Genomic DNA, 26,557 nt, shown 5'->3' on the forward strand with positions numbered 1-26,557 from the left:
ACACCAAGGAGCCACTCAGTGTTTGTTAATTTTGTTGTTTTAACTAATAAAAATAATTATGATGATGAAACTTAAAATCAGAGGTTTCTTTCAGCTGGGGTGGGGTGGGTTGGGGTGCTCGGAAACGAACATAGGGCCTCATTCCTGTTAGATGAGTGCGACACCGCTGGGCTGCGAATCTAGACTTACCGTAGCAGTAGTTAGATGGATTCTCTGCCTTTTACCTTGTAAGGCGAGTGCTCTCTATAGTGTTGTCACTAAAAGCTAGGATCGTTTTATGCTTAGAAACTATTTTTGTTTCAGTTAATTGAACCCAGGATATTCCTTCTAGATACTTTTGTTTAGACTGTTCTGAAAATTTTTGAACAATTTCATTGAGGAATTATAAAGGTGTATAATACCTACACATATTCAGAGTATAAAATTTGACCATTTCTGATGAATGCTTACATATGTGAAATAATTAGCATACTGGGAATTTCTGTTACTCCAAAGAGTTGTCTCATGACTTTGTAGTATTTCTCTATCTCCTCTTCTACATCATCCAGACAGTTCTAAATGTGTTTTCGTCACTATAGATTAGTTTATATTTAGTATAGTTTTATGTACGGGACACACACACACACAAGCTCATAATGATTTTGGTGTTTATTTGTGTTCTGTCTATAGTTGGTTCCTTTTCATTGCTTACAACTACTCCATTATTTAATTTTGCCTCATAATTTGGCCCTATGAGATTTGTGTACATGTGTGTGGAGATTTGTTTTGTTTCTTGTTTTTCTGAGTCCTTGTTTCATTCTTTAGTCCAGGCTGACCTGGAACTCACTCAGCTTCGTGTTTCTCTTGCCCACCAAGTATTGAGGTTACAGGTTAGATACACTGTGCACAGCTGGCAGTGTGATTTTTATTTTGTTTTTATTTATATTGGTGAATACTTAAGAGTAGAATTGAGTCTTGTGGCAGATGTGTGTTTAGATTCTGGTTGGGGGTTTTTTGTTTGTTTGTTTGTTTTGTTTGATCTTTTGAGTCAGGGTCTCTACTATGTAGCTCTGGCTGTCCTGGAACTCACTGTGTAGACCAGACTGGCCTTGAACTCACAGAGATCTTCCTGCTTCTATCTCCTGAGTGCTGGTATTAAAGGCATACTTAGCTTCTTAAGAAATAGCTAAATAATTTTCAAAATAATTATTGCCACCATAAGTCTGTAAAAGCTCTATTTATTCAGTGCTTAGTGTTTCATATGCTAGTTTAATGGGCTTTGTGTGTATGTCTGTGGACATGTTGTGTGTGTATGTCCATGCGTGTACATAGCATGCACATACAGAAGTCAGTGGACAGCCTCACTATGTACCCCTGGCTGGCCTGAGGCCTGAAACTTGCTATGGAGACTAGACTGGCCTGGAATTCACAGAAATCCACCTGTCTATGCCTCCTGGGTATAAAAACTACTGTTTGTTTTGTTTTTGGTTAAATCTTGAACTCATCACTATATAGAGAATACCGCCTTTGAGCTCATGGAGAGTCCTCTTGCCTCTGCCTCCTGAGTATTAGGATCACAGTCATGTGCAGCCACACCTAGCTATCTTGTTTAACTTTCATGTGATTGTTTTTACCTAGGTCAGTAAAATCAGCTTGGTGGATCTAGCAGGAAGTGAACGAGCTGATTCAACTGGTGCCAAAGGAACTCGATTAAAGGTATTTCTTTTAGTAAAATGGTCTAGTCAGTCAGTGTTTTGTTTCACGAGTCTAAAACTATGGCTAGGGGCTGAACTTACATATTGCCTAGTTTTATAAATAAAATTCTATCAAAAGATTGCTGTATCTTTTAATTTATGTATTGTTTATAGTGACATTTACTATATTACTTATTTTGATACAGGTTCTCAGATAGTCTAGTCTGGCCTTGAACTTAACAAGTAGCCAGACTGAGCTTGAACTCTTATCCTCCTGCCTCCATCTCCTGAGTGTTAAGATTATAGGCATATGCTACCATGTCTCTTATGTGGTCTTGGAAATAGGACCTGGTGCTTTGTGTGGGCTGGTCAAGCACATTACTTGCCAATTGAGCTATATCCCTAGCCTCCAAGACAGTTTTTATGCTGCAGTGGCAGAATTGCACCAGAGACTATGTGACATACAAACCTTATTTATTTATTTGTTTGTTTGTTTGTTTGTTTAATATATGTGAGTATATTGTCATTGTCTTCAGACACACCAGAAGACAGCATCAGATACCATTACAGATAATTTTGAGCCACCATGTGGTTTCTGGGAATTGAACTCAGGACCTCTGGAAGAGCAGTCAGTGCTCTTAATCACTGAGCCATCTCTCCAGCCCCCAAACCTAATTTTTAAATTTAATTTTTAATGCAAAAATTCCAACTATTGACCTGTAATTTCAATGAAATGCTAAGTTAGATAACGAAATACAAAAGAGTTTATGGTCAAGAAAGGATTATATTATATTTGGAGAGATGGGCAGAGTTTGGCCAGGTGGGAGAGCTAGTAATGAGAATAGGCTATGCAAGATACAGATGTAAGAGCAAGTGTGGACTTTGACGGAGATACTGTTTAACAAGGACAGGCCTTTCATGTTGGTGAGCTGTGGGAGGAAGGCTTGCCTCTGTAAGATTCTGCAGCATAAGCATCTTGAATGCAGAAAGGATTAGGAGTTGGGTGTGTGTTACCAAGTGAGCAGAGGAAAGACCAAAGGCTGCAGGAGTCTTTAGAACTTATGTCATGAAGAAGCAGATATACTCAGCTTGCAGCACTATGAGTGGTGTGCAGTAGTAGAAATTCTTTGTTGTAAATCTTTCATGTTTGCTGTTTATTTTAGGAAGGCGCAAATATTAATAAGTCTCTTACAACTTTGGGCAAAGTCATTTCGGCCTTGGCAGAGGTGGTAAGTTTCCTGTCTCACTCTAAGAGGAAGTGTGTGCTCAGCACGTGAGCTTGCTGATACCGTGCTTCTTTAGGAAGGTCCTACTGGGTCTGGCCTTTTTATGTGATTTATAACATGGTTTTCAGGCAGGACTGGAGTATGATGTACTTTGACTTTGAACTGAAAGGAGAATGGCAGCAGCTGTAGCTGTCTGACCTACAGCAGGGACCTAAAACGTAAAGCTTTTGAGCCTTACTTCACACCTCATACTAGTAGCCACATGTAGTTTTGTAGGTCCCCGTGTAGTCTCTCATGTTAGAATACGTGTTTTGGGAGTATTTTGAACAATGTGGCTTTGGAGAGTGATGTTGATTTAGAAGCCAATAATACATATTCTTAAAGTACAGTCACGTATCACTTAATGAGATGAATGCATTCTTAGAAACGTGCCATTCGCTGCCTTTGTCGTCGTAAGTAGACAGGACACCCTAAAACAATGGGGAAATAGTATGCGATCTGCCAGTGAGTCTCAGTCACCAGGTGCCATGGATTGAGCCTAATTGTGAGTGTGATGTGTCCCATGTGACTGGCGGTATAGGTTTGTGTCCACCGGCATTTCTACAGCCAGTGCCTTGTGTTATAGTGCTACCGCCTGAAGACAGCAACACATTGTAAGTTTTCAGTGCCATCATAATCTTAACAGACCATCATTGTCTGCACTGCATACTTAGATTAAATGGTCTTTCTTTTTGCAATACTGACATATTAAAGCTAAACCCAATTTTGTATGGTCTTCATTATTTAAATTTAAGAGCCAGGGTAGTTTTTGTATGCTCTAATTTAATTGGTCCTTTGAATCACTAAAAAGAATTAAATCTCTTCTTGTCCCTAGAAAGTGTTTGATTTCCATTTATTCTAGAGGCTTATCCCATGTTCCTTTTCTCTCCTTTAAATGCTTTCATTTGCAGGATAACTGCACAAGCAAGGTACGGTGGGGATTGGTCACGCTGAACTGGCTTAATGAGCGGCTCTATGGCTTTAGCACTGTGAGAGGAGAAATAGGGCATAAGTTAGAATAGAACCTTCCAAAAGGTTTTGTCATTTTTTTTCTGGCTTTGGAATTTAGAATGATTATTTAGGGTGGCTGTGAATCATGAGGCTTCACACTAGAATTAATGAAGGAACATAAAGTACTTTGGAGAAGGGATAAAAATAAAGGAACAAGAAAGAGATTTGAGGAAGCGTCTACATGATGTCATGATGTTTATCCCACTGATCTGTGGCTGTCCCCATAGCTCTGTAATCCACCCAGCGTACTAAGTTAAAGTTCTTTGGAGTCTTGTTCTAAAGCATAGCTAATTTGTTGAAATTATTGGAAACAAGTAAGACGAAACAAGTTTATATATTATTAATATATGTGAACTGTTTTACTTATTCCCTATCATAGAAGTTGATGAGGAGTTTAAGACATGTCTTCCTGCTATCTGATTGTACTAAGATAAAGTAAAGGCTGGCTATAGAATCAATTTAAAGTTTTAACTGAGGCTAGAAAAGACTGTATCTTCTTTTACCCAGTAGTATATGTTTTCTCTTCCTTATATTTCTATACAAATGCCCTAATAAAAGTTTTTGTTATTATTCTGCACAAAAAAGATATTCAGATCACCTAATAATTAAGAATTATATTAAAGAAAGCCAGGTAGATGCAGTATTTACATCAAAATCTTTGGTATTCACATGCTTGATTTGTTTTCTTTTTCCCACTTTGGGGTATTTGTTTTTAAAGGTTTTTTAAATTATTGTTGTGGACAGGTGTCTGCAGGTGTCCATGAGCAGATGTTTGAGAACATTTGGTGGTTGGCTCTCTCCTTTTGGGAGTGAAACTTGGTGTTACTTAGTGTCTCAGTGCTAATTTTGGTTATGCTGTTTTTTAACTGCTTGTCAAAGATAATGTGCCTCAGTGTTGACAAGTTAAATACTAAATTTCCTTTAAAATAAATATTTTAAAGCCATGGTCTAAAGACATGGATGGAATATTAGATAATAGTATTATGTTGTTAAATTTACTAAATTTGTTCCTTATATGCTATATACTATATATCTGCTGAAGTATTGAGACTTGTGCCTACAGTTTACTCAAGTGTTTGGGTAATGACAAAATATTAATAATGGTTAGAGCTACATGGTAAGTCTTCCGTGTACATTGTAATACTACTCTCTTGATTTTTTTTTCTGTTATAAAGATTTAAAAATGAAATGCTAAAAGAAATTTATGTGCTTTTTGAAGAATTGACCTGTAAGTAGTACATTTCAGTCATGGCAGAATGCCATTACAGTTAGATTTACTTCAGAGTTTTAGACTGGTTTGCTATTCATGTGAATTTCCCCCCATAGTGTTGCTAACATTATTCTCTTCCCTTTTATAGAGTAAGAAGAAGAAGAAAACCGATTTTATTCCTTATAGGGATTCTGTACTTACTTGGCTCCTTCGAGAAAATCTAGGTATGTTGACCGCGAGTACAAGTTAACTTTGTAGTTGTCTTTTTTTTTTTTTTTTTAGATTTATTTATTTTTGTTGCTATGAGTACACTGCAGCTGTCTTCAGACACACACTAGAAGAGGGAGGGCATCAGATCCCATCAAAGATGGTTGTGAGCCACCGTGTGGTTGCTGGGAGTTGAACTCAGGTCCTCAGGAAGAGCTGTCAGTGCTCTTAACCCCTGCGCCATCTCTCCAGCCCTGTAGCTGTCTTTTTAAAGTTGCATGATGATGTAGCTCACTATCCCTCATCTGTATGGAGAAGAGTCTTGTCTAGAGGTTCACAGTAGCTCACTCGAGGGCTTCTTGCCTTTTCCTGATTTTGCATTTGGTTTTCCCTGGCTGGAGTCACTTACTTTAGGACGCAAACTGAAGAGCAGGTACTGTCTTCTGTGCTCCATACAGCTACTTCAAATGTTTTTCTTTCCTAAGAGCCCCCTCCCCGCACCAAGGTCTATGTATTTTATGTGCGTGAGTGTTTGTACACCACGTGTATGTCCAGGACCTGCAGAGCTTAGGCAGCATTGGGTCCCTTGGAATTAGAGCTGCAGGCTGCAAACTACCGAGAGTGCTGGGAAAACAGTGTTTTCTGCAACAGCAGTTAGCACTCTTCGCCACTGTCTGTCTGTCTGGCTCCTTCCTTAGAGTACTTGACACTCTTATTCCTTTGACTTTTCCATAGTGGGTACACTCTGCACAGTCTGGCTCTTCCTTACTACTGATGGCTTTTGACCTTTCAGCCTTTCTCTTCATTTTTTGCTACTCATTAAGAACAAGTAATCAACCAACTTTCCCATCACTAAGGACAGTCGTGGAGAGTGGTTAAGATCTTGATTAGAGTGTTTGGTTTGTTTAAGACCAGGTCATAGACAACCCAGGCTGCACCGACGTCCTGTTACCACCTCATGGTCTGGAGTTATAGGCGTGTGCCACACTTACCTGGCTAGAGTTGTTTAAGGGAGGGAGGAGAGGAACTGAAGTCAGGACTGCTGGAAAGCAGAATATGAGTGCAGCACAGCACGGGAACATTGAGGAACTTACTGTGTTCCAGGGTTGGTGGCACATAGCTATAATCCCAGTACTTAGAAAATGAAGGCAGTAAGATACCAGCTCAAACCAGCCTGCCTATGTAAGACTTTGTCAAAAAAGAAAAAAAATATTGTTGGCTTTTGATTAAATTTTAGGATCTGCTGTCAGCTTTAACACAGTAAATAAAATTCTTCTTCTAAAAAGTGAGTGAGTCCTCGGCGTTCATTTTCTCAGGTGGCAACTCCCGAACTGCGATGGTTGCTGCTCTCAGCCCGGCAGACATCAACTATGACGAAACGCTGAGCACTCTGAGGTACTCTCCTGTGATCTCGGCAGCTGAGTAGTTTATATACCACAGTTTTTCTTACACTGTGAGGGGTGTTGTATGTGGCATGGGATGCTTTGTTCTCATGATAAGGGGAAAATGATTTTTGTTATAATGGAGTGTACTTATGTTGCTTTCAGATTCATTGGGATAAGTGAGAGTTATGTTGTGTTTTGTTTTGCTTTTGTTTTTTGATTTTTGAGTGAGATATTTGGATAACTTTTAGACAATGAGATTTTCCCATAATATTCATTCCATTAATAGAAGTATTCCTTTGTATACGTAGTTTGCAGATATATTTAAGTTGTAAAAAGTAAATGCAATTATTAGTAAATGTAGCACTGAAAAAGTACCAGGAGTTTATTATTAAATTTTTATAGACATAATATTTTAATTTGAAACTATCTTCCCTTCTCCCATTAAAGATATTCTTAATACAGCAAAAGAACACTGTTATAGGCCGACAGACTGGTTTTGCGCCCTTCTCTGATATTTCTTTCTATTGTGATCCTAGCCAATCACCTAAGTTCTTCTTAATCTTTGTCACTACTGTAAGGTGCTATAAAGCCTCATACAAATAATTGATTTTCAAGGCTCTTAAAGTCCTCAGAATGTTTGGTGTAGAGGTAATGTCATGTTATTTATGAGAAGTAGAGCTTCTGAGAAATTGCAAGGATCGGTTTTCTTTCTGTATCTAGATATGCAGATCGTGCAAAACAAATTAAATGCAATGCTGTTATCAACGAGGACCCGAATGCCAAGCTGGTTCGGGAGCTGAAGGAGGAAGTGACCCGACTGAAGGACCTTCTTCGTGCTCAGGGGCTGGGAGATATTATTGATAGTAAGTGAACTAGGGTCATATAGAATCCTATTTTCCTTTCTAGATTCCTATATTTAAAACAAGCTTAGGGTTGGATGTGGTGGGCACTTGGGAGGCAGAGGCAGGTGGATCTCACTGAGTTCAAGGGCAGCCAGAGCTACACAGTGAAACCTTATCTCAAATAAGTAAGTAAATAAGCCTAGACTGTAGAGACCTGATGAAACTAAATGGTAGTAAAAATGGCTTTATGAGGTGGTGCCAGTGAAGGAATCTCAGACTTTCCTTGTGTAGAATGTACCCAGATATTTAAAGTTTTTTCTTTTTAATTTTAAATTTATGTTGAAAAATTAACCACTTCATAAAAGTATTCCTTGGAAGCTTTTGTCTCCCTGGACTAGTGTAGCAGTCATAACACAGGCGTAAGAAGTCACCGCTCAGGCCTGCTTCCAGATGAGGGCCTTTCGTGAGCCTTGTTCTCTGTGGAAGAGTAAGGAGGGAGGGAAGTCCAACGCCTGTCAAGTGCAGGAACTAGCCTCGCAGGAAGTACTGTTGTATTGATTATTCAGATAGAATATGGGTTATTTAATAAAGGGTATTTTTATTTTTAATGTAGAATAATATACTTTCAAATACTTATAGATTGCAAGCCCTCCTCCAACTTAGCTCTTATTGATTAGAACCTGGATTTTAATGAATATAATTTGTGAAAATGATAACCTATATTACTGAATTTTTATGTTTTTATCTTCCCAAATGCCAAATGCTACTCTGTTCCCACTCTATTGCTGCTGATTCTGAACTTTGACCCTTCTTGTATTTCCCTCCTGCTTACCTTTAGTTGATCCATTGATCGATGATTACTCTGGAAGTGGAGGCAAATGTGTGTATATCACGGTCATTTCCAGTACACTGACTTGCTAATCTGCCTTTGCTGGGTCAGCCTTACAGTGAGCTTTGCATGCCAGCATTCCTAACAGGGAAATCCCAGACAGAGTGTGGTGGAAAGTCCAAGTCTCTTGCTTTTACCCTTCTCCATTTAGCAAAGTAACGTAATGAATTTTAGTTTATGCCTTCACTGAAGGTGATTCTCCTACTCCATCTTCAGTGTTCCTGACCATGTAATTAAATCAAGTTCAAAATGATACTTGGGAAGGTTAGTCACACTTGATAGGCTCATACTTATTGAAAGTCTGTAATATACTTGGCCCTGTTCTAGGCACCTTAAACATAATCTCTTTTTTGATTCTGTTACTGATAAAATTATTCTATCTTTCTTTCTTACAATGCCCAGGAGTGTCTTTATGAGGGGCCGCGGCTTCTCGTGTTTAGGTTACATTTTACCCGAGAGCTTTTAATCATTTCTATGTCTACACTTTTTTTTCCCTCTTGAGTTGCTTCCTTTATGATCCAGTTATTTAATAGGGAAATTCCTTTTTAATTAGCATTGTAAATGTGAGTCTTTGTATAATTACAAAATTCATTTCTAGTTAGCCAAACTGTCTGTAATTAAAGAGCTCTGCAAGCTGGGTTAGCACTCACCTGTGCTTAGCTCCGATGATTTTTCTTCCTGTCTTGGGCCTTATCTTACTTGATCATTAGATAGACATTTTTTTCCTCTTTTCACAAATTAATATTTAAAAATTTAAAATAGATATCTAAAGTATATGACTTAATGAAGATATCTTTATATAAATGTTAAGTTGACAAGGAAGTAGTTGTTTATGCTTTTAAGATAACTCATTAAAACATGTCAAATCTCAGTTTGGGGACAAGGGAACACACAGAAGATCCCAAAGGTGCTACCAGTTACTGTGCTGACTTTAGCCCAGAGAACTGGGATGCCCAATCATGCATGTGGCTCTTGGGCCTGGAACAGCTCTGTCTGAGATCTCCAAGGCTGAAGGATATTGGTGTGAAGAGGGTGCCTTCTTGTTCTTGCTTTTGTGTTCAAGGTGCTACTGCTGGCCTGTTGCTGATCTTTTCTGAGCTGCTGTGGCATTTCCTGAAAACCATGCATGACTAAGTTTTAATCTCATAGCCTCAAAGGAGGGCAGCCCTGGCTCCTTCTCAGTTTCCTTTTGGATCTACTTCTTTTAATTCATTTACGGCTTGCATGTGTCCACAGGACCATCTAACCTCCGTCCATCCCTCCTTCCCACCTTGCTGCCATCATCTGATGGATGATTTTTGCTCCAGTTCCTGTTTGCTTTTTAAACATGCCTCTTTGCTTGTTTCCCCATGTTTCCCTTTTAATCTGCAGATGGTAGTTTTCAAACTGTCTTGAAGCAACTACCACAGGCAGACTTCAAGAACTGGTTTTTGTTACATAGTAAAAATGAGTAAACCCAGTGACTGTTTTCCCAACTATTTCCATTGCCTCATATCCTTTAAGGAAAATCTAGCTTTGATATGAATTTAAGTAATGTAGATTCTCTCAAATTTAAAAATAAGGACCAGCAAGATGGCTCAGTAGGTAAAGGTGCTTGCTACCAAACCTAGGACCTGATTTAGATCCGTGGTTCCCACATGGTAGGAGAGTACTGACTCTCACAAGTTGTTTTCTGACCACACAGGAACACACACAAAAGAAATCAATGTAATTTTTAAAACTTCTTAATGAGTAATTTTAATATAGAAGTATAAGTGGACACGTTAGCACACACCTATAATCCCACAGTATCTGCATTCAGGAGTGGGAGCCCAGAGAGTCAAGAGTTCAAGGTCATTCTTGGCCATAAAGCAAGTGTGGGGTTAGGCTGAGCTTCCTGAGACTCTGTCTTCAAACAAACAAGACAAACGGATTGCACCAATGATTTTTCTTTGCATTTGAGAAGGATGACTAATGAATGAAATCACAAAAAATCAAATCAGTGGGTTTTGTTATTGGTGGACTTTTTACCAGGACCAAGTTTAAGATCATAATTTTCAGTTGTATTCCAGACCTTAGTTAGTGCAAATATGTCTTGAAAACTTGCCTGTCATACTAGGGAGGAGAGTTCCCAGTGTTCCAGTGATTGTGCCATTAGGCACAGGAAGTTTTTACTTAAATTATCAAGTGGTTTGTAGTTTTTGTTTACTGTGACTCATAAATGGGAAATATACTAAAACTTGTTAATTCACTAATTGTTCTTTCCTATTGGAACAACTATTCACTATGAATATCATACTATGCTTCCTCAAAATTATTGCCATTTCTACAGTTCTTTTAATTTAGAATGTATCTTTGGCATGTTAAAATGCTTCTATGCAAAGACTACTAAATGCTCAGGGTTGTAACTAACATTTCTCAATTCCATTGAACACTAAACTAGGCCAGTATATGGTATTAATTGCTATTTGTCCCTTTCTGTTAAAAACAACTGGACTTTAAAAATTGAGTAAAACTGTAGATACTGAAGACTTCGAATAATTGGAAGACTTTAAAGGCTTAGTTTGCTTTAGTGTACCTGTTTAGGAAAAACATCTTTCAAGCTCTGGCTCTGCCCTCCCACACTGGAAATGTCTCAGTTCTAAATGCAGAGGTGGCTGACTGCTTAGGGTCAGTATTAAAGAGCGACATGTTTTAGAACTGCCATCTAATACAGTTTCATAGCTTGTCTGTGTTAGATCCTGTGTTAACCTTGTGCTTTGATGCTGTCCTTTCTCACACTGGTGTTCCTTCCTGTCTTTTTTCCTCCTCTGCTCCTCTCCTTCTTTTTTTCTACCTTTTCTTTTTTCTGTCTCTCAGATCTGAAAGATTTTCAGAACAATAAGCATAGGTACTTGCTAGCCTCTGAGAATCAACGCCCTGGCAATTTTTCCACAGCATCCATGGGGTCTCTTACTTCATCTCCATCTTCATGCTCACTTACTAGTCAGGTGGGCTTAACATCTGTGACCAGTATTCAAGAGAGGATCATGTCTACCCCTGGAGGGGAGGAGGCCATCGAACGTCTAAAGGTGAGTCTAAAGATGGAATGCAGAGCATTCTGTGTCGTTCTAGAAGGCGGGACTAGGACTGGATGAGCAGCACAGAAACTTTGGCTTAGCATGTGGAGAGGCTAACAGTTAGAGGTGCCCTGAAAATGAAATTATTTGTTTTATTTAAGTTAATTTCTTTTTATTAGAATGTTTGAGTTTGACTTGGCCAGAGATGAAAAGGTCCTAAGTTAGTCATGCAAAATAGCTGATGAGTAGAGAGAGAGTTGTTACATTAATTTGAGGGTAATTTATAAGTCACAGTCAAGTTGCTAGTTAGACATTTAGTTTTAAAGCTAGACATAGTGGCATGAGCCTGCTAAGCCAGTATTCAGGAGATGGAGAAAGGAGGATTAGGTGGTCAGCATCATCCTGGCTTCGTAGTTTTGAGGCCAGCCGAGGTAATATGAAACCCTTTCTAAAGTAGTAATAATTTAAATGGAATAACTTATCGGAAAATTTGGTTTCACTGAAGATAGAATTCTCCATAGAGTCATTCTTCTATTAGTAATATTAATATATAATTAACTGAAAGTTTGAACATTTGAGTAGTGGTAGCAGGTTTATTAGGTTACATGAAATTATACCTTTTAGAACTCACAAAGCCCTTAGTTATGGCAGAAGAGGGCTTTCTCTGCCTCTCTGGTGCAGCTGGGATCTGTGGGCCTCGGTGCTACACAGCTGTAGATTGCCCGCTGTATCAGTTACTTGTTGGAGCCAAATACCTGAGAAGCAGCGTAAGGGAGAGTTCATTTCATCTCATGGTTTGAGGTTAATCTAAAGAGAAGGCGTGGCTAGGAGGTCACGTGAGGCCGCTTGCTCGTCTTCGAAGATCCGGAAGCAGAGAAAGGAGAATGGTAGACTCACCTGGCTTTCTCCTTGCCCCTCTTTATTTTGGTCTTGAACCCTAATTCACAGGATAGTGCTGCCACATTCGTGGTGGGTCTTCTCTCCTTAGCTTCTCTGGCAGTACTATCACTGACAGTCAGACGTGTATCTAATTTTAAATTGGTTTAAGTTGATTATCACATTATCCCCTGTCCCCTGGCTCCCAGCTCTGCAGATGCAGGGGTACTTTCAGTCTGTTGTTGGCTATGCCCATTTGTGTTTTGTCTCTGCATGAATGTGAAAATCAGGAGCAGTCCTTCTCCTCTTCCCTTCAGTGACTGCAATGACAGCAGACAGTTGTCACCTGTGGTGCTGAGGCCACACTGCCAGCGCTGTGGCCAGCCATCAGACCACAGCAGGAACATCATGTTCTCTTTGCTGCCTGCTGCCTCCATCCTTTTGGCCTTTGTATTCAAGAGTCCGAGGGTAGGGGAAACTCACTTAGAATATGGGAGACACTACCATGCTCCCAGTCAGGGATCCTCTTCACCATCACTCCGTATCCCCCACTACCAACTGTGCCCATCGGAAGACAGTTGAGAACAGCAGCACTGTAATAGGCAAAGTTACGAAAGAGGAAGGCAGGCTCGCTGGCTTGTTGAGCACTGCACTATGGAGGCCGGTGAGTCTGTGTCAGACGTTTTCACTGTGGCTTTCAGGTGAGCTGTAACAGACATTCTGTGAGGCAGGCTTCAGAGTTCTTTTTTATCATCCCATCTTTTCCCTTGATAACTTTCTTCAAAAAGAAGGTGATTCCAAAATAAAAACAATGCTTTTGTGTCTTGATTCAGAAAGTAAGTGAAGTTCTAAAATGCCTGGTAAAAGGAGAGGAAGGAGACATCTTTTTATTCGAGGTTGCGAGCGAGGTACAGGGTAATCTCTGCTGTTGAGAAACCGACTTGGAAGCTTTCCTACAAATTCTGTTGAAGTCTCGTGTGGGAAGGTGTGTTCATTCACAAATGTCCTCATTAGTGGGGGTCAGTGACCATGTTGCCGGCAGGACTCCAGCAGTGGGAAAGTGAAGCTTACCTCTTACTGTTCACAGCAAATGTTCACCTCTTTTAGAGATTTTGAATCTTAACTATTTTTATATTGTACCTTCCTGTACAATTGAGATTACCTTTTTCCTTCTCTGATGTAAAGGAGAAATTTCTTTCTGGTTGTTAGCTAGAACCAACTGAAAGTAATGCCACATGTTAGGAGTCAAGACAATAAGTGGGTTTTTTAAGAATTAGGTCACCAGTAGCCATTCCCAGTGGCTTTTAGGAAATAATGCTTTCCTTATTCAAAGAGCTCTCCCGCAAATGCCTACATCTGATGAAAACAGTGTGTAATACTGTAATACTTTAATCAGCACATAAACTGCTCTCTTAATTTCCCTTGAAGCAACGTAAGTAAAATATTTTTTTCTCTAGCTTTATTCTAGATAGCAGGTAGCTTCTTTTTCTTCAGTGAACTCTGTGCTCAGTCACACTGTAGCTCACTGAAGCAGAAGCGCCTTGGTTCTGTTCTTACGTTGTGAATGGCGAGAATTCCTTTTGGACAGGCCTGCATTTTAATGATGCAGCCAGAGAACATCTTTCGTCCTGAGTGTGGGACAGCAGTTGTACAATAGAAACGCTTGAGAATGTCTTAGGAACTGCATTCCTAAAGCATGACACTGCAAGAGACAAATACTGCAATGGAGAACAGCAACAATGGAGGCTAATCCATCTTCCTAACGGTTTATTTGCCTTGGCTCCTCTGTAGTTTAGCTTCAGGTCAGCATTCGCACATTACTTCTAAATAAGTGCTGCTCTCTCTCTCCATTGAGTAGCCTGTTTCCACATATAATACTAGTATCCCTATTCCTTTCTAAACTTCTCTGGCCCAAAAAAAAAAAAAAAGAAAAAGGAAAAGAGAAAAAGAAAAGAAAAAACAAGATAGTGGCATGTAATTTTTCTTTAAAGCCATGACTTGAACTGAGTTGAAATCTCTGTATATATATGATTTGGTCTTTTTACTCAGTACTAAGTTTTGTTTTGTTTTTTGAGTCAGGGTTTCTCTGTGTAGCCCTGGCTGTCCTGGAACTCACTCTGTAGACCAGGCTGGCCTCGAACTCAGAAATCCACCTGCCTCTGCCTCCCAAGTGCTGGGATTAAAGGCGTGCACCACCTCCGCCCGGCTCAGTACTAAGTTGTAAGCATGTAGCTCTAGCCACTGGCTCTGATGTTTATAGACTGCATCAAAGCCAGTACTGAGAATGCCGTATCCCAGATTTAGCCTATAAATGTCTATAAGCATCCATCATAGAAGTGGGCAGGGCAAATGCTGTCCAAAGCAGTCTTTTGGCCCCATACTTGAACTTACTCAGGAAGCTTTCGTACAGTGAAGCCTTAGCTACATGCTGGCTTCAAGCAGTGCTCCATGGAGTAAGCGTCTAATCTTCCAAACGTTAAAACCTAAGCTACAGTATTTTTGGGGGGAAGTATTTCTGATTTGCCCTGCCAAATTTTCTGCCTTCTTACTGACTCATCAAGAACTAAAGAGCTGAGCATAGTGCACATGCCTGTAGTCTCAGCGCTTACTCGGAAGGCTGAACCAGGAAGATCAGGAATTCAGCATCATCTTTGACTAAATAGTGAATTGAGGTCAGGCAGGGCTACATGAGATCCTGTCTAAATAAATAAATGAATAAGTGAATAAATAAATAAATAGTACAGATCAGTAATATTTAGGAAGGCCAGCTCAAGGAATAAGATATACTTAGGTTAATTATTTAATTTTTGATCTCCAGTTTTCTTGTCTATCGATGATTGTAGAGCGAGTAGTTATTTGGTCTTTGCTAGCACTAAAGGTTTGCTAGTATGCCACTCAATTTACGTTTTCTTTATGCCTTTGGAGTGTTTGGAGTCTTTTGTTTTTTGTTTTTTGTTTTGAGACAGAGTATCTCTGTGTAGCCCTGGCTGTCCTGGAACTCACTCTGTAGACCAGGCTGCCCTCAAACTCACAAAGATCCACTTACCTCTGCCTCCCAAGTGCTGGGATCAAAGGTGTGCGCCACCACTGCCCGGCTTTCCTTGGAGCCTTTTGAAAAAGCTTTTTAAACAATGTAAATATTACAACTTGAAACCATGATTTAAAAAACAAAGAAAAGAAAGAAAAAAGTGCATTTTGCACTTTTGCAAAATGGATGTTGGTATCACCCTTCCTCTATCTTGTGCAAATGGACATATGGATTCACTATTTGTCTATTTTTGATTAGGACTTGGAAGATTTGTGTGTCTGATGTGTACTTAATTTAAGCTTGATTTTGAGTTTGAGTTGCTTTGTAATAAGAAAAGATGAGGTAGAGTTAAAAACAAATTTATGATTCTTACCTTTTAAAAAAGAAAAAGATTCTTAGATTCTTCCTGTGTCTTCAGAGGGAATTATCTGTTTTATGCTTCCCTTGCTGAACACGGTATATTAACCTATGGCTCTTCTCCTTCAATCTGTGCGTTCTTCCCTAGGAGTCAGAGAAGATCATTGCTGAGTTGAATGAAACCTGGGAAGAGAAACTTCGTAAAACAGAGGCCATCAGAATGGAGAGGTCAGGAGATAAAAATCTTTGTTGCCACTAAGTTTTCTGGGGAGTTTAGTGGCTTTTGTAGTTAAAAAAAAAAAAAAAAAAAAAGCTGAGATAGAATTAAAAACAAGGAACCCTCTCCCCTTCTGAAACACAACACAAATAAACCTACCTTGGGAAGGTGTATCCAATCACATTTATACTTTGGAGTGAAATCTACATATTTAAAGATTCTCTAGGGCAGCAGTTCTCAACCTGTGGACAGGGGTCACATGTCAGATACTGTGCATATCAAGTGCTTGCATTACTATTCATAACAGTAGCAAAATTATAGTTATAAAGTAGTAACACAGTTTTATGGTTGGGGGTCACCCCAACATGAAGAATCACGTTAAAGGGTTGCAGTGTTGAGAAGGTTGCGAACCACCGCTCTAGGGAGTCACGTCTTAATGGCTACCACACCTGATGCTGCTTGGGATTGGGGACAATCATACTAAGTAAAGGAGATGTCCTACTTATGTAAAAAGTAGACTTCACTTGGTTATGGCCCATATGTAAAGAACCGTTCTTACTCTGTCAAGTTACTTCATCTAGAACCTTTTGGGTTAAAGGTATAGGTTAGGTTGCAAAGTTTTAAAATTCTTACTATGTTTATACTGTTGGAATAATTGCCCACTTAAAAAAAGTCAGTTCCTATCTTCCCTTTTTATGAAAATGAGGGAAAAACAAACTCTGATATTCTGACTAGTAAACGTAACAAAGAATTTTCTTACTCACCTTAGACCTTTTAAACTAGAATTTTTGGAGCAGGCAAGATGTCTCAGCACATAAAGGTTGCTTGCTTTTCAAGCCTGATTACCTGAGTTAGAGCCCTACGCCCCACATGAAGGTGGAAGGAGAAAATCAAATTCACAAAGTTGGTCCCACAACATCAGGCACATGCACAATAAACACACACATACACACACAAAAAAAAAAACAACCAACAAAACCCAGAACCTTCCTATAATTACTGTACCAAAATGGTGGGGGCGTATGGGAACATGACATTTAAGAAAAGTCACATTCACAGGCTATACTTCATATATCCAAGCTACCCGCTTCCGCTCACCCCTGTATTAAATCTGTGTCTTCACTAATGGTAACACCAGAGTGCTAGCCCCCGAGTCATTTTGATTGCATTCTTAGATTCTAGGGAAATTAATTTTTCATGTTGGATGCATAGCCTTAAGGAATATAACTTTTCAAAATTCTTACCTAGATGAACAGAACTTTAGCATGGAAGTATTCTTTGATTTATTTTGAATACTGTTTCTCTTAAAAATAGGTTCTCATCAGTGACAAGCATATCATTCTCTGTCTCCCTTGCCAGCATTAGATATAGCCAACTGTTTTTGCTTTGCCTGTCTTGTTTTCCAGCTCTTTTAAAACTAGTCTAATTGATGTTTTGGTTTTAGTATTCTGATTTGCTTGGGTTTTTGTTTTGTTTTTCAAGAGAAGCCTTGTTGGCTGAGATGGGAGTTGCCATACGGGAAGATGGGGGAACGCTTGGTGTTTTCTCACCTAAAAAGGTAAGAAAACATGTTGTAAAACAGAAACAAAACAGTTTGTCTTAGCCACTTCATGTCTTCCAGAGAGCCTTTTTTATCTAGATCCTTAGCTTAATGTCAGGTATTTCTGATTTCATCTTACATACAAGGACAACCTAGCTGTAAAGTGATTATAGTGGTTACATAAGATAAAACCCCAGACAGGGAGACTTTTAGTCTTGGGTGTGTTTAAGCATCTCTTTGTTGCTCCTCTTACCTTCCTGACCTAGCTGTAGCACCAGTTGCTTTAGTGATGCTCCTTTTTTTATGTTCAGTGCTTGCCTACTGTGCAGTTAGCCCTGGGTTTGATCTGTGGTACCATACATTTTGAGAAGGATGTCACATGTCTATAACCCCAGCGTTGAAGAGTTTGCTGCAGTCAGCGGTCATCAGCTCTGCTTTAAAGCTTTGGGAACCATTTCTAGTTGCTGATGTTTGTGAACAACAGCTCTGTCTCATGATTTCTGTTACTTCTAACCATTTCTTTGAATAAAGTAGCTCTAATCTTTACCTTCTAGATGCTTCTGTTTCTTTAGCATGCTTTTCTTTTAAAGGTTTATTCATTTATAAGAATGCACTGGTTGTACGTACACCTGAAAGCCAGTAGAGGACATCAGATCCCATTACATATGGTTGTGAGCCATCGTGTAGTTGCTGGGAATTGAACTCAGAACCTCTGGGAGGAGACAGTGCTCTTAACCACTGAGCCATCTCTCTGGCTCCCAACCAAGCTTTTTTCTCTCCTCTCCTCTCCTCTCCTCTCCTCTCCTCTCCTCTCCTCTCCTCTCTTCTTCTCTTCTTTTTCTTTTTTTTTTTTGTATGTGATTAGATTTGTCTCTTCTTTCTACTTGTGCAATCATAGTTGTAGAATAATGAGGGACCTTCTTGTTAGTTAGGTTGATAGCATGTCTTATGTGTTCTTTTTTACTTGAGTTGCTTCCTAGTGTTGGATACTAGAATACCATTATTAAATTACTGTTTTGTGCTTTTCTTTGTAGAACAGCAGTAGAGTATATAGCGATGTACCAAGCATATGTGTCATAGCACTGATAACTCCCTTAGGAGCTTCTGGGCATACTCAGTGGTACCCTACAATGTATATGGCCCCAGGCTCAATGTCCTACTATTGTACTGTTAAGAACAAATATCTATGTGCATAGATTCTGTTCTAGGTTAGAGTACAAGGGCAGAGAGTTTTGAGTTGGCACTTTTGTTTAATGTGAACTAGTCTTAGAATTTTTGTGAAGATTCGTTTGGTTACTTTTTTAAAAATCATAATCATAAAACTGTTCTACAAATTCTAATATGCTATTTTCAACAGAAAATATCGTTTTAGCTGGGTATGATGACACACACCTAAATTATAACACTTACGAGGTGAATACAGGAAGATCCGAGTCCAGTATCTGCTTCATAATATATTCAAAACCAACCTGGATCATAAACAAGAAGAAAGGAGCTGGAGGGATTCTCAGCAGCTAAGCACAGTTGCTGTTTTTCCAGTGGAGCCTACTTTGGTTCCTGGCACCCAAGTAGGATGGCTAACAACTGCCTATCACTCTAGCTCGGAGGACCCCAGAGTTGAGTCGTTCTACCAAGGGTCCATTGTTTCACACACAGCACCTGCACGGTAGAGATTCTAGCAGTTATGGTTTTGAGAGAGCTTAGATTTTGCTCCTGCATACCTCTAAAAAGGTTCTCTTCTTTTGAGGCAGAGTCTCATATATCTCGGGTGGCTTAAGACTCATGTGTCTCGGAGGATGACTTGGAACTTCTGATCTCCCTGCCCCCTTAAGCAGTGGGACTATTGGCATGTGGCACCCTTCCCCATATATGTGGTACTAGAGATCAAACCCAGAGCTTATTGTGTGAGAGGCGTGCCCTCTATCACCTGGGCTACCTCCACAGCCCTTAAGTTTTCATGGCATTGTTGTGTGTGGGTTAAGAATTGTAACTCACCAGTTAAACTTTTCTTTTCTTTTCTTTTCTTTTCTTTTCTTTTCTTTCTTTCTTTCTTTCTTTCTTTCTTTCTTTTTTGTTTTTTTTTTTTTTTTTTTGTTTTTTGTTTTTTTTTTTTTTGTTTTTTGAGACAGGATTTCTCTTTGGAGCCCTGGCTGTCCTGGAACTCACTCTGTAGACCAGGCTGGCCTCGAACTCAGAAATCTGCCTGCCTCTGCCTCCCAAGTGCTGGGATTAAAGGCGTGCTCCACCACTGCCCGGCTAAACTTTTCTGCTATGTGTAAGCACCTGGATTCAAGGTGTTTGGGGAAAACAAACAATCAATCAAACAAGCAAAAAAAACAACTTAGACAAGGAGTTTGGTAGCTAGCCAGACATGGTGGCAAATGCCCTTAATCGCAGCCCTGGGGAGGCAGCGGCAGGCGGATCTCTGAATTCAAGACTAGTCTGCTCTGCAGAGAGAGTTCTGGGACAGCCAGGGCTACACAAATAAACTGTCTCAAAAAAACAAAATAAGTAACAATATCATATTTAGTAAGAATTTTCAGTAAATTGTAAACAACTTAAAATTATAAGTTTAACTCTCTACTTTCAAAGGTTTTTCTTGCTTTCAAAGGTTTTCTAGACTTTTCTCAGGAAAAGAAAAGAAATACTGCAGACCACGTTTAGACTCAGTAGAGGTTGTTGCTGAGGCTCCTTTTTCTTAGTCCCCTAATGAGATTAAAAAGAATGCTGCCCACTAGCCGGGTGGTGGTGGTGGATGCAGCACACGCCTTTAATCCCTGCAGTCAGGAGGCAGAGACAGGCACATCTCTGAGTTTGAGGCTAGACTAGTATATAGAAAAAGTTCCAAGACAACCAGGGCTATGACAACCAGGGCTACACAGATAAGCCTTGTCTACACATGCGCACGCACACACACACACATACCTACCTCAAGGAGAAAGAGAAGGAGAGGAGGAGAAAGAAAGAGACTGCTGTCTCTCAAGGCTTCTGATGCTTTTGGAGCAGCCCACTTCTTCCATCAGAAATGTAGAAGCTGGTGATGACGCAGATACCGCCTTAGTTCCTTTCAGACGGCCCTTGACATCCTTCCCTTCACGCTCATCCACTGCTCTCTTCCGTTCTTCCATATTTGTTGCCACTATCTCGGGTAGATATTGGCCCCAAGACCATGTGACTTATTTTTGGATTCCAGAGGGGGATTTTCACCAAAGAAAGATGCTTTTTAAGATTTTTTAGAAATATTAGTGTAGCCGGGAGGTGGTGGCACATGCCTTTAATCTCAGCACTTGGGAGGCAGAGGCAGGCGGATTTCTGAGTACGAGAGTTCAAGGCTAGCCTGGTCTACAGAGTGAGTTCCAGGACAGCCAGGGCTACACAGAGAAACCCTGTCTCGAAAAAAACAAAAAAAGAAAAGAAATATTAGTGTTAGATGAACAGTACTTTTAGAAGGTGTTTATGCTGTTGGCTGTTATTAACTTTAAATTTTTTTTCCAGTAAGATAAATACTAGTAAAGACAATAACTAGGGCCATGAAAATTGTAGAGGGAACTGAATATTTTAATTAAAATGGAATTTTTTAATTTAAAAAGGGATATGAATAGTTTAATTAAAATTGAAAACTCTGTTTTAAGTTTTTGTTGTTTTGTTTTGTTTGAGACCAGGTTTTTCTGTGTAGCCCTGGCTGTCCTGAAACTTGCTCTGTAGATCAGATCAGACTGGCCTCAAACTCACAGAGATCCACCTGCCTCTGCCTCCTGAATGCTAGGATTAAAGGCATAAAGTGTTTTAAAACATGGCTGGTTTAAGATTTTTAGTTTTATCTTTTTAAAAAAGATTTACGTATTTATTGTATGTATATAAGTGCTCTACCTGCACACACACCTGCAGGCCTGAAGAGGGCATCAGATCCGATAACAGATGCTTATGAGCCACCATGTGGTTGCTGGGAATTGAACTCGGGTCGTCTGAAGAAGGCAGTGTTCTTAACCACTGAGCCATCTCTCCAGTCCCTACTTTAGGATTTTTAATCTACTCATTTACAAAAATTGCATTTAGCTTGTTTAAGACTTGGTCTGTTTTAACTTTTTCTTTTCCCTTCTGAGGATCTGGTCATGACTTGTCTCATAGAGTTGCTTGCCACACTAACCAGACAGCCTGAGTTTGAACCCCAGACTCCAGAATGTTGAAGAAGAGATCCACCTTCCTCAAGTTGTCTGTTGATTCCCAGACACCTCTTGCCTACTGAGCTATGTCTCCAGCCCCCTTATTTTTTATTTTTTATTTTTATTTATTTATTTATTTATTTATTTATTTATTTATTTTGAGACAAGATCTTACTGTTTAGTCCTTACTGGCCAGAAACTCTGTGTAGTTCAGGTTGGCCATGAGATCTACCTGTCTCTTCCTCCAGAATGCCACCATACCCAGCCCAACTCAGGCTCTTACACAGGATGGAGTAGTGATCTGAGGAGGCCTATAGAGCAGGTCTCTTTCCTTAGTTTCAGAGTTGCCGCTGGGACTTTTACTGATGCTCTCACCATAGGCACGCACCCTGGGGCATCTGTGAAGCCTTTAGGCCTCCAGCAGACCCTTGTTGCTCCAGCTCTCTCATGGTGTTTGCCCCAAAGTAATACTCTCTAACCTTTTTCAGACTCCTCATCTTGTTAACCTCAATGAAGACCCACTAATGTCGGAGTGTTTGCTTTATTATATCAAGGATGGAATTACAAGGTATATTTGCTTTGTTTGAGCTGTTTTTTATATTTTCTTCTAAATAACTGATAGCTAAAGGAAATTATCTAAAAATGTTTTTTTAAATAATTTTCTCTCTCTCCTTTTTGAAATGATTGTAAATGATCTTCTCCCCTCTCCTCAGTTGTTAGTACTCAGTTTCCTCTAGGCGAACGTGAATGAAAATTACTCTGTAACAACATACATGAGGTCACTAGAGAGGTGGTTTGCTCTGTCTCTCATGGTGTGTAAGTTACATCAGTGTGTTGCTTTCCCAGTGCATTGCTCATGCAGGAAGGCTCATCGTACTTGAGAACAGAATTTGTAGTTGAAAGCCTCCAATATAAAAAAACGGTGCATTTTTTTTATATATATATCAAAGAATGTTCTTAGAGAGAAAGCAGTTCATTGTCTGTAAGTGCTTTTTGTGTCTGAATTTCCCTGGGAAACACTTCCCCTTGTGTTCAGGGTTGGCCAAGCAGATGCAGAGCGGCGCCAGGACATAGTGCTGAGTGGGGCCCACATTAAAGAAGAGCATTGTATCTTTCGGAGTGAGAGGAACAACACCGGTGAAGGTGAGGGTTTTGTGGTTTCATTTCTCAAGCACCTTTTCCTTGAAGTATGAGAACTTTTAAGATTTGGAATTGCCTGTCTCTATTAATGGAAATTTTGGTCCATCAATATTGACTGGAGAAACTTGGGGTGTTTATAAATGCGAGGACAGACATAGTTACTTAGCATGAAAATAGCAGGAACAAAGGGGGCCTTTCTTCCTGCCAAGAACACGGATGTGGGCAACTAGGTCTGGTCTTGAATGTTAACTATTTAATAGAAAAGTAAGAGAAAAATAACTCTTCTAGGTAACGGGAGATTTGAAAAATCTTTAATACTAGCCTAGTAGACTTTATTTTTATCTTAAAGGGAAGAAAAGTCAATTTTGTGTGAGTCTCCACCCCAGCACAGTTCATTAACATGACAGCAGCTAACTGATGGCATTTCCATGCCAGGCACTAGCTTCTTCCCTGAGCATATAATTCTTCATCAAACACAATGTTAGCTTTAATTTGTGTATCATACTTAAGATTTGTGCTGAATCAGACTTTATCAAAATTAGTATTTTCTACCTTCTTTTGGGGGCATGTAAAATTCAGTTAAATATTTTTAGCATAGCAATAACTCCCAATAGCTTCCTATACCGATTTTAGTTGTAGAATATTGAAACAAACAAAAATAGCAAAACTCCACACAAAGAAACTAAGAGAAACCCCTGTCTCGTAGACACAGTCTCTTGGTTGCAAGGATCTGTTTACTGAGAGTCTGGTGGTGACCCACTTCTCCTTGTTTGGTTTATGATAATAACATCATTTGTATTCTTCCTAGTTATTGTGACCTTAGAGCCCTGTGAGCGCTCGGAAACGTATGTGAATGGCAAGAGGGTGGCCCATCCAGTTCAGCTTCGCTCAGGTGAGGCTCAGAGGAAAGAAGTCTGAAGTCATCAGCAGTGTACATACGGCTTCTGTGAGCAGCACATCTTTTGACTCTATTTTAAGGCTAAACTTACTCTAGGATTCATGGTCTTGTAAAAACTACAAAACTGTCTTTTTAATCTTGCTTTTGTTACTCCTTATTTGGTTATCTTCATTGTTTTTGAGACAGGGTCCCATTAAGTAGTACTGGTTGACCTAGAATTCACTATGTAGACCAGGTTGGACCCACAGAGATCTTCCTATCCCTGCTTCCTGAGTGCTGGGATTAAAAGCCTAGTAACTGCCTTCTTATATTAAGAGAGTGAAATTGTTTTTCATTTTTTGAGATAGGTTTTTCCTGTGTAGCCTGGGATAGCCTCCAAGTTGTAAGCCTCTTGCTGTGGCCTCCTCAGTGCTAGGATTACAAGCATATGCCACCTTGTCTGGCAAGATTAACATTTTAAAAACTAGATACTGTTTATTAAAATGGACTCCTTAGAAGTGGGTCTGTAGCTGATTGGTCAGGCACGTGTGCTGCTGTCTACAGGGCTCTGGACTTGATTCGCATCACTGTAAAACAGATAAATTCTTATCCCTATTTCTGTTTTGTTAGGGAACCGGATCATCATGGGTAAGAACCATGTCTTTCGTTTTAACCACCCTGAACAAGCACGAGCGGAGCGGGAGAAGACCCCCTCTGCTGAGACCCCCTCCGAGCCCGTGGACTGGACGTTCGCTCAGAGAGAGCTTCTCGAAAAACAAGGGATTGATATGAAGCAGGAGATGGAAAAAAGGTAATCCATGAGTGTTATACACCCTGTAAGACGCTTGTCCCTGAGTGTTATCCATCCTGTAAGACGCTTTGAAACATTCAGCAGCTTTCACAAGGCAGCCTGGTGGTTCCATAACTTACTCTAATTTTGATATTTTGTTTCTGTTGTCCGTTTTAATTCTAGGCTTCAGGAAATGGAGATCCTTTACAAAAAGGAGAAGGAGGAAGCTGATCTTCTTCTGGAGCAGCAGAGACTGGTAGGGCTCTGTCCTGAATCTGCAGCTATTGGGAAGGGCAGGTGCTCATGCCTCTAGCAGGCTCTCACTGGGACTGTCATATATCTTCTGGCAGTCTTAGTCCAAGAAGACATCCATAAAGGTACTGTTCAGTACCTTTTCTTTCTTAAAATTAGATCTTAACTTCTATCACATTCAAGAGCCTTTTGAGGAAATAGTGAGAGTTTTCAGACACCTTTGCCCTTCAGTGGTGCCTTTTCAATGAGCACCAGGAGTGGTCCTTTAAGTGACAGTACTTGAACATTGAACTTGGTGGGCGTTTGCCTTGGTTTTGTTTCTGGCCACCTGATAGTACTAATTCTCCGCTCTGAGGCTGACATGGGGATTGTTCTTGTGCTGAGCAGGTTGTTTTTCTTTCATTGTTTTTCTTTAAAGTTAAATTGTGTCTAAAAGTGTTGCTGCACAGTTGCATGTGTTAATCCTTTTCTGTTGCCCTGCATGGAGTCTGAATTCTCAGTAAGGTTCTCGGTGGCTTTCGTGGTACCAGTGTAGTGGGGTTGCATACCCATCTCAGGAGAGGGACGCTGCTGGCTCTGGGTTGAGAAAGGCTTTGGGTAAGCAGTCGGAAAGTCAGTTCACTGTTGCAGCCATAATGGGTTAGCACTTTATGATGATAATTAATTTCCTAGGTTTTATAAAAATGTCTTATGAATAAAGAAATTGCTCTTAGCAGATTTTAATGTTAAGGCCAGCCCTGGTAGTAAGAGGTTCTATGGTGCTGGATGTGGTGGCACACACCTTTAATCCCCGCACTCAAGGGTAGAGGCTGGAGGATCTCTGAGGCCAGCCTGGTCTATATAGTGAGTTGCAGAACTTCCAGGGCTACAAAGAGAGGTTAAATACAATTGATACAGTTTAGGAAGTTACTTTTTTAAAAAAGGAGGTATTAATGAGAAATCAAGGGGAGGATGCTGGCTTCTTCCTGTAGTATGAAACACAGCATACAAGTTTTAACCTTATGCCAGGCTTTGTTCTGTCGGAGAATTATCACTTTGTGGACCATGGAAGCTAAGACACTAAGTAAAAGCAGCCTTAGTTGGAGCACTTGGTTCTTGGTAGTGGGTTAAACCACTTAATTTATTATCTTTAAATTTATAGTTAAGTCTTGAAAAATATGGATTGGAAGAATAAATTAAGCACTTGGAACAAGATAACATCAATGGTATAATGAGAGTGTCTCTAGAAGACTCACTTGGCTTTGGCTTTAATGGTTAAGGCTTGAAAGATTTGTGACACATGAAGTAGTCTTTTATGATAATTATGTAGTGTAATTTAATAACATGCCTCTGATGGTCTGCGAGACATCAAGGAGGAAAGGTTTAATTAAGCACTAGTTATTAACAATAGTGTCTCCTACTTAAACGTAGAGTGCTTTGTAATTTACAAAGAGTCTTAACATCTATCATTTTACTTGATCCTTGAGACGACTCTGTTAGACAGATAGATGTGTGTGTAAGTGAAGTAAATGTATAACATTGCCTTTAGTTTGTAGTTGAGGTTAAGGCTGAAAACAATATTACTGTGCATACATCATTTTAAAAATTTGCTTCTGTAGTGGCCTTACATACCTGCTAAGTCATGGATCTAAACCTTAAGCTTGAGTCTTGTAGCTTATCTCAGTGCTTCTCAGTCACTGGGAATATTTTAAAAACATAGGTAGTGATTGAGCCCGGGTCGGGATCTGGACGTCTGAGGTTCTCAGAAGTTCCCCGGTCATGATGGTGCTAGTGGCTGCGGGAGCACACCGTAAATAA

The 26,557-nt window shown here is 39.8% G+C and overlaps 1 protein-coding gene across 1 annotated transcript in view; it reads left to right on the forward strand.

Annotated features, from left to right (window-relative positions):
• The window catches only part of Kif1b (kinesin family member 1B), a 124,722-nt gene that overhangs the window by 39,198 nt on the left and 58,967 nt on the right, over positions 1–26,557 (forward strand). The window contains exons 7-19 of the mRNA XM_028757800.1: positions 1,618–1,695; positions 2,837–2,902; positions 5,308–5,383; positions 6,683–6,761; positions 7,472–7,614; positions 11,399–11,532; positions 15,930–16,009; positions 17,481–17,556; positions 22,190–22,269; positions 22,738–22,844; positions 23,650–23,733; positions 24,349–24,529; positions 24,692–24,764. Of these exons, the coding sequence (XP_028613633.1) occupies positions 1,618–1,695; positions 2,837–2,902; positions 5,308–5,383; positions 6,683–6,761; positions 7,472–7,614; positions 11,399–11,532; positions 15,930–16,009; positions 17,481–17,556; positions 22,190–22,269; positions 22,738–22,844; positions 23,650–23,733; positions 24,349–24,529; positions 24,692–24,764 (1,257 nt within the window). The remainder of the gene's footprint in view (positions 1–1,617; positions 1,696–2,836; positions 2,903–5,307; positions 5,384–6,682; positions 6,762–7,471; positions 7,615–11,398; positions 11,533–15,929; positions 16,010–17,480; positions 17,557–22,189; positions 22,270–22,737; positions 22,845–23,649; positions 23,734–24,348; positions 24,530–24,691; positions 24,765–26,557) is intronic.

The sequence above is a fragment of the Grammomys surdaster genome, unplaced genomic scaffold, assembly GCF_004785775.1.
Source record: "Grammomys surdaster isolate TR1022 unplaced genomic scaffold, NIH_TR_1.0 126185, whole genome shotgun sequence".
Lineage (NCBI taxonomy): Eukaryota > Metazoa > Chordata > Mammalia > Rodentia > Muridae > Grammomys > Grammomys surdaster.